We start from the raw sequence: 7,848 nt of genomic DNA on the forward strand, positions 1-7,848 counted from the left end.
GAGAGCCCTAAGACTAACGGGCTATACCGCCAGCCCAGGCCCATTAGGCCATTACGTACTCCAACAACAACAGTATAAGTAATGCAATTTTATCCACCTTGATAGGCTCATCTTGATCTTTCTTATTGCTGAAGAAGTCCAGGAACAACTTTGACACAGTGGCATGTAGTTCGGTTTCTGACAGAACACAAGTTTCCTGAATAGGGAATATGCGATGACACCACCTGTCCATTCAGAGTAATGATTTAGAAAAAGGTGCAACCTTAGATTTTCAGGACAAGATTACTGGGAGATATTACATCAGTTAAAGAAAATAGTACTGCAAGTCTGCAACTAGAGCTTAACTATATGAAACGACCTAGGAACATTAGCTTCACTGTATGACATACTCACTACTACCTCCATTTCTTGAATAAAATAGTGGCAGAAAGGTTGTATTTATATAAAATATAATCTACGATTACATCTAGCAAAGAGGAGATGGTGCATTATGCCTTTCTAATGCTCTGGCCCACACTACAGATATGTTTATGTATGAAAGTACAAGCCAGCTCCCAGTTATAGAATAACATCCCAACTCTCTCACTAGCTTATCTTTCAAATTAGGAAGGTATCTTTCAGCTTCGGCTTTAAGACAATTAGAAATAAGATCTGTGATTGTTACCAGGATTGGATAGGTAGGCCTCTATATAAAGAGGGCCCCTTTTGAGGAATCAAGCAAGAATTACTTGCCTTCAGGGGCAAGAGCCTCTCCCTGACCCTAGTACGCAATGTATTATACAGCATATATACAGAAGAGGCAAGCAAACAGGGATATGATACACAGCCACTACACAGGATTGAGATTAAAAAAATGATGAGGTATAAGACTGAATCAAGGTTGTCAATACTGTCAAGAAAATAGTATAGAAGAATTGTCATAAGCATTTTTCCATCATACTCTGGTCCACAGTGCATTTCATTCAGCATATAGCCGGAAGAGGCAGGGGATGAGGGTATAGTACTCATAATAACAAAATAGGAATGAAATCAATAATATTTCAGTATAAAACTGAATAAGGCTGTCAATACTGTAGAAGAAGTATCATAAGCTAGCATTTCTTCAGTTCATCAGTGAACAAAATGCAAAGCTTTCACATTTTCCAAGAAAAAACATTTCTTCGGTTCAAGGGAATCTAAAAAAAGATGAGTAGGTGGAATCATTGATCCACTAGCTAAAATGACGTCTTCGTTCTAGCAGTATGACTAAATAGATGAGTTCATTCAATGAAGTTGAAAACTTACTGTGGAGATTTAAGCTTCCCAGATTTCAGTGAACGAAAAACTTCGGTAAGCATCTGAACAACATGAACGCCTCCAGTAGGGAAAGAGAAGAAAAGCAAACCACTCATTGATAGCTTAATCAATGAGAGATTTGAAGTCCTGTCAGGATTTCCACTTGTATCGGAGTGAAGTGAATTTGTTTCTACCTCAATGCTGCCTATTATGATGCAAGAAATGCACAAAATCAGAAAAATACAGTTAAGTGAACCACCCACAATGATAATTGACATTGACACCTCTAGATCTAGCATGGCCAAAAAGTTATCAAGCAGAATTTATACTAACCAGTGGGTTCTGGCGCATCACCCTTCCCATTTGTTACTGCATCTTCTGAATGTTCAATTTCGGATGCCTCGGAGAATATTTTTCTTTTCTTTGATGCCACTTCCATAACACATGATTCCAAGTTTTCAGAACTATGGCTGCTTGCATCGCTAATATACTGTAAAAAATGCTTTTATGTCAACATATTTCCATATAAGTTGCAGAAATGTAGAGTATGTCCTAGTACACTGTAAGTTCACAGCATGAGAGATGTGCACCACATGGTGAATACAAATTCAAGTGCAGCATCATGAAGATAACCAAATTCAAAGTAGCCGTACATTGCAGGCCTAGAATTATCAACTGCAGAAGAAAACTGTATAAGTAGCAAGATTAACCTCTCCAAGAATTGAAATGGCTTCCTTGGTTGCACTTTTCTCTCGTTCTGTAAAATGACAATCGCATCAAAAGAATTGCAACAGTGGATAGAAACTAAGTGTACAAGTAAAACTTTGCCACAACTAAGATGCATTTAAAATATGTTCTTGGTAATAATAAGTTTCTAAATGGTACTGCAAGTCACATACAGTGAATCATATCATACATCCTTGTCTTTTATTTTTTGTCTTCTAATCTACCTTGAACTATATTAAGTCCTCTTATCATACAACAGCTGCAGCTCATCCACCTACTAAATATTACTTTGCTAACATTTGAAATCCTGATTCATTTGACAGTAGCTTATGTAATAGTATACCCATTGCTGAAATCATGGAAAATACTAATTGTTCAATGTATGTCCAGTAGTGTCACGCTTTGTGTACTTCGCGATTTGGGTAGAAGATGGCAGTGCAAAATATATAATTTTCCATTTAGTTCCACGACATAACACTCATAACACTAGCTAGAAAATGGAACCACAACTAAACGGTACTGGTACTTAGTGTGTCGTGATAAAAGAACTCGTATAAATCTAGGAACAGATAGTCAGATATATCGCACTGATGAAGTTTCTAGTCCCCCTGCCCTAGGTATCTTTCAAATTGACCAGGCGCGGGGGAATAACGCAAGAGAATATATCATGAAGGAGGGCACGCACTGATGGGGCAGGTGATGAGGAAGCCGGAGTGCGAGCGGAGGAGGAGGGAACCCGAAGCGCGGTAGTCGTAGCGCGGGAGATTGATCACCGCAGCGTGCTGCTCCCATGGCTGCAGCTCCCGGCCGGCGGCGGCTTCGGCTACTGGCTCCGGCGGCTGCTCGCCGGAGGGTGCTGGGGTTTCTGTCTCGTGCTTGGGCTCTGGCGCCGCCATGGGGGTTGATCTGTTGAATCCAAGCCTCGAAGGGCAGTGGGAATTTGGGGGCGCCGGAGCTCCCGGTCGACTGGTCGCGTTTTGGATGCCCTACCAACGAATGCACGTAAACCGACTTCGAAGGCGTATCACCACTTTTTCCGTAAACAAAGTGTAGAGGCGCCCCATTGTTGGATGCTTAAGTAAGGCGCTTAGAGCATCTCCAACAGCCGCGGTAAGCGCCGCGGGCAAAAATCCTGTTTGCCGCGCGCGCTTCGGCTGGTTTAGCGCGGCCGTCAGCGCTGGCTCCAGCAGCCGCGCTATAATGCAGCACGCGCGCGCCGCTCCAGCAGAACGCAAAAATACAGCGCGCGCCGCACAAACCACATATACATTTCAAAGAAGAAGAGCAAAAATGATCAAACAAACAAAATAAATCAACAATAAATAGCTCAATTTCGTTATCATTACAACTCAAACAAATAGTTTATCGTTCAGTACAACAAATAATGCAATAAACACAACAAATAATGCAGAAATCATGATGCTCTTTGTCGTCCATACCATGTCCACCACTCTTCAATCAGATCATTCTGAAGTTCATTGTGCGTTGCGGGACGCCGAATGGCATGATAGGAGGCAATAAAACGGGCTACCCTTTCAGCCCTCTGTCGCACTCGCACGGGATGTCCCAAGAGTTCATAATGTGAGTAGTCTAAATTTTGGCCACGCTCATCCTCGATGATCATGTTGTGCATGATCACACAAGCGTGCATGATGTACCAAAGCATTTGTTGATCCCAAAATTTAGCCGGTCCTCTCACAATAGCAAATTGTGCTTGCAAAATCCCAAATGCTCTCTCCACATCTTTTCTAGCCGCCGTCTGAGCATTGTGGAAATCAAGATATTTCTTACCTTCCGGCTTTTTCAACGGCTTCACGAAGGTTTGCCACTTTGGATAGATGACATCCGCTAGATAATAGCCATAATTGTACGTACGGCCATTTGCTACAAACTGCACAGGTGGCAACTCACCGTTTGCAATCTTATTCGTCAGTGGTGACCGGTTGACAACATTTATGTCATTCAAAGATCCAGACATTCCAAAGAATGCATGCCAAATCCAAGTCTCCTGATCGGCCACCGCTTCAAGGATTATAGTGGAACCTTTTTTTTGGCTATGGAATTGCCCATGCCATGCCTTTGGACAATTCTTCCAACTTCAATGCATACAATCTATTGAGCCAAGCATGCCAGGAAAGCCGCGCGCTTTGTTCATCGCCAATAGCCTTGCGGCGTCTTCAGCAGTGGGAGATCTCAAATACTCCTCGCCAAACACTTGCACAATTCCTACTGCAAAGCGCTTGACACATATGATGGCTTGGCTCTCACCCATAGCTAAGTGATCATCAACTAGATCAGCCGGGATACCGTATGCCAACATACGCAAAGCGGCTGTCACCTTCAGAAAGGTGCTATGCCCGAGCTCTCCGGCGGCATTCCTCCTTTGCTGGAAAAACCGGTCATGGCTCGCTAGTTTCTCTGCAATGCGCTTGAACAAGTCGGTGTTCATCCTAAACCGGCGACGAAAATACGACTTCGGGTATGTGGAATTCTCCATGAAATAGTTCTTCATCAATCTGTTATGGGCATCAATCCTATCTCTCCAAATTTTCTCTCGACCCATAACCGAACCACGGTGCTTCGGTTTTTTATTGATATGCATAGCTAGGATCATTGCAAGATCCTCCTCCTCTTCCATATCAAATTCTTCTTCGGAAGAATCAAACGACGAACTCATCTACAATGTTCAATACTATACTATAAAAACTACAATTCAAAACATGCCCCGAATTCATGAAGTTTGAGCAATACATACCTTGTAGGCGTTTTGTCGACACCTTGCGGGCACGGCGCGGCAGCGAGCGCTCGGGCGCTGTTCCTCGGACGACGGAGGCACGCGAGCGCCGGCGGGACTAGGAGGGGATGGGGCGGAAGCGCGGCGGCATGGGGATAGGCCGGGGGAGCACCTGAACGATCGCCGGGGGGGCGCGGGCGGCGGAGGCGGCGTGGCCGGATGGGGGTGGAAGCGGGAGAGGAAGTGCGAGAGCGAGCGCTCGAGTGTGCCGCGCGCTGCAGCGGGCGCCCGAAATACACCGCGCGGGGCAGTGTTTCCGACAGCGCGCCCAACTCGTTTTAGCGCACGCGCGGTTTTTGCGCGCCCGCTGAAGTGACCCGCCGCGTTGCGCGCGCGCTAAAACCGACTAATTTGCAGCGCGACGCTAGTATAGTGCGGCTGTTGGAGATGCTCTTATGAACACATAAAATACAGGAAAAAAAAGATATGACTCGCCCGACTGTATACGCGTCGACCGCCTCTGTGCCCGTGGGATCCGATTTTGATCGGACGACACGGGAGCAACCTCTAACCCATAGCCTAGGTTTGCAACTTAGAACATTGTTGCAATCCTTTTCGCTTGCAACAAGGGGTCTATTGCAAACCGACCAGGCGTTAGGGAGGCCGACAACAGCTAGATCCCGCAACGGCAGCGACACATGTCTATATGGGGGACAACCGCGACGGATCCTATGGTGACGACGACGACACAGCTCCCCGCCACTGGCAACCTCCTCGGCTTGGTTAGGTAATTATCCACTGCCCCCATTGATTTTTTGTAGAAATGTTTCTCAAATCATTGGTCTTAGATGGTACGAACACTGGCATCTCCCTTTATCAACAAATCAAAAGAATTTTGTGAACATAGGCCTTATTTTGATTGAGATGTTTATTGGAACCGGAGCTACCACGGTGCTACAAGCGCGACAATGAAGGCGTTGCGGGACTCCAGCAGTGGATATTGCGACGATGAAACGACTACCTGAGAATGAGGACAACGAAATTGCGTTGATGCTGCCGTGAGACTACGACAGTGGGGCAGCGAGGGGCGGTGACAATGAGCCGATGCATTTACAAGGTTAACTGTGAGGCCTCATGCTAGAACGGGCGCGGGAAGGGGGAGGTGCCGCAAGCTCCAAGGAGCGATGTTCTCGAGCGCGGGACGCAGTTCAGCGATGGCAGTGAGAGACGGCGAGCCGCTGGGGCTTCAAGGCCGGTCGCCTCGCGCGTCCATTGCGGGGGGCGGCGAGGCTCGCTGCTGCTCTCTCATGTACACGCTTTTTTTTTGAAAGGACTCTCTCATGTACACGCTGGTTTGATTTAGGAGGCAAAAGCAACGACGCCAGTGGAAGATAGCGCGAGCCTGATCTGACGGCTAGGAAACCACTAGTCGAATGGCACGGGACGTGACCGGTCAGGGGCTGGCGCCGGCCCACCGGCGCCTAGCACTTCCCCTTTCCGCCGGAAGTTTTGTTTTCTGAGACTCGCCAACAGTACTGGGCTTCGCGTCAGACGTGACCAGCCCACAATCACAAGTATCACAAGTAGAACGAGGTCGCAGCGAGTTCGATCCAAAACCTCGAACCCCTTTCTCGACCAAAAAAGCAAAACAATGGAGGCCAAGGCCGACGTCGCCGCCGCCGGCGGCGACGACCTCTCGACCATGCGCGAGCAGTGCCGGAGCATGGAGGAGGTCATCTCCTTCCGCCGCGAGGCGCAGCTAGGCCTCGTCGGCTCCCTCCAGCACCTCGTCCCGGACCTGGTCCCCTCCCTCGACCGTTCCCTCCGCCTCATCGCCGCCTTCAACGACCGCCCCTTCACCCCTACCCCAAATCCCAACGCCGGCGACCCCCAGAACCCCAGCCTGAAGTCCCACCACCGCCGCGCCATCCCCGACCCGGCCCGCTCCACCCGCCGCAAGACCTCTCCGGGGTCCTCCCCGGCCTCCGCCGCTGTGGGAGGCGCTGCCCCCGGCGGTCTCGACGCGGTACGCACCATGGTGGCCGTATTCCTCCTTGAGCTTATCCCCTTCGCCGAGATCGACGCCGCCGTACTCGCGCGCCGCCTGCAGGCTGAATCCTCCTCAGCCAGCGATGCGGAGCGGGCGGCTCTCGCCGACCTGGCGACGGAGCTCGGCGGCTCCGTTCCCGCCGCTGTAGCTCTCGCCCTCCGACGCATAGCTGAGGACAGCGGCGGCGTGCAGATCGAGGAGGCCATGATTGGAGGCAAGCAGATGATGATGGTCTGGGCCATCGACCGTAGCAAGCTCCTCAAAGAGCTACCAGAATCCGCCACATTGTTGTCACCCCAACCTCCACCCTTACCACAGGCGACCGAGACCGACACTAACAGTGCAATCATACCAAGACCACCACCACCACATCAGCAGCAACAGCCGGATATGTGGGCGCACTCAATGCCACCGATGTTCCCACGGCCCAGGGGCATGACAATGCCGGGGATGCAGAGGATGATGCCAGGGTTGATGCCGCTTCAGCGCCCGTTCATGGCTCCAAGCTCGGGGCCTAGTCCTACCCAGCAGAACCAGAGGACCGAGGAGGAGGACCTGAAGGACCTTGAGGTGCTGCTGAGTAAGAAGACATACAAGGAGAAGCAGAACACAAAAACCGGGGAGGAGCTGCTGGATCTCATTCACCGGCCAACGGCAAAGGAGACGGCTGTTGCAGCAAAGGTTTGTTCCTATTCACCCTCCAACGGCAAAAAAGGTGTTAGTTGGCAGTGCCATTGTTCTGTGTAGTTTGAGATGACTAGTGCCTTGTTATATTGTTGGAATGTTGGGCAGTGTCTAAGCAAACTATGCAAATACACCTATGGTGAAGTCTTTGTAGAATGACCACAAAATCATAAGAGAATGGCTATACATAGGTAAACTGTTCACAAAATATTATAATGGGCCATTAAAAAGAACGGGAGTGCTACAAAGATGAGGAGGAAGAAGTCCTAAAAAGGGTGCTCATGTATGTTGGGGATTAAGGAATTGAGACTTTGGTGAGCTAAGACAATAGGCACAACACAAATATGTTGGCTTGGTAATAAGTAGACACTGGCAAGGA

The 7,848-nt window shown here is 48.7% G+C and overlaps 2 protein-coding genes across 2 annotated transcripts in view; one reads left to right on the top strand and one right to left on the bottom strand.

Moving 5' to 3' along the window:
• Window positions 1-3,004, bottom strand: part of LOC119323721 — a 6,060-nt gene extending 3,056 nt beyond the window's left edge. The window contains exons 1-5 of the mRNA XM_037597426.1: window positions 2,687-3,004; window positions 1,986-2,032; window positions 1,609-1,765; window positions 1,285-1,480; window positions 98-224 (exon numbers count right to left, since the gene is read on the bottom strand). Coding sequence (XP_037453323.1) covers window positions 98-224; window positions 1,285-1,480; window positions 1,609-1,765; window positions 1,986-2,032; window positions 2,687-2,897 — 738 coding nt within the window. The 5' untranslated portion in view covers window positions 2,898-3,004. The remainder of the gene's footprint in view (window positions 1-97; window positions 225-1,284; window positions 1,481-1,608; window positions 1,766-1,985; window positions 2,033-2,686) is intronic.
• A 3,317-nt stretch (window positions 3,005-6,321) lies between these two features.
• Window positions 6,322-7,848, top strand: part of LOC119322786 (probable N6-adenosine-methyltransferase MT-A70-like) — a 7,315-nt gene continuing 5,788 nt past the window's right edge. Inside the window, exon 1 of the mRNA XM_037596303.1 lies at window positions 6,322-7,466. Coding sequence (XP_037452200.1) covers window positions 6,387-7,466 — 1,080 coding nt within the window. The 5' untranslated portion in view covers window positions 6,322-6,386. The remainder of the gene's footprint in view (window positions 7,467-7,848) is intronic.

This window comes from Triticum dicoccoides, chromosome 6B (assembly GCF_002162155.2).
Source record: "Triticum dicoccoides isolate Atlit2015 ecotype Zavitan chromosome 6B, WEW_v2.0, whole genome shotgun sequence".
Taxonomy (NCBI): Eukaryota; Viridiplantae; Streptophyta; class Magnoliopsida; order Poales; family Poaceae; genus Triticum; species Triticum dicoccoides.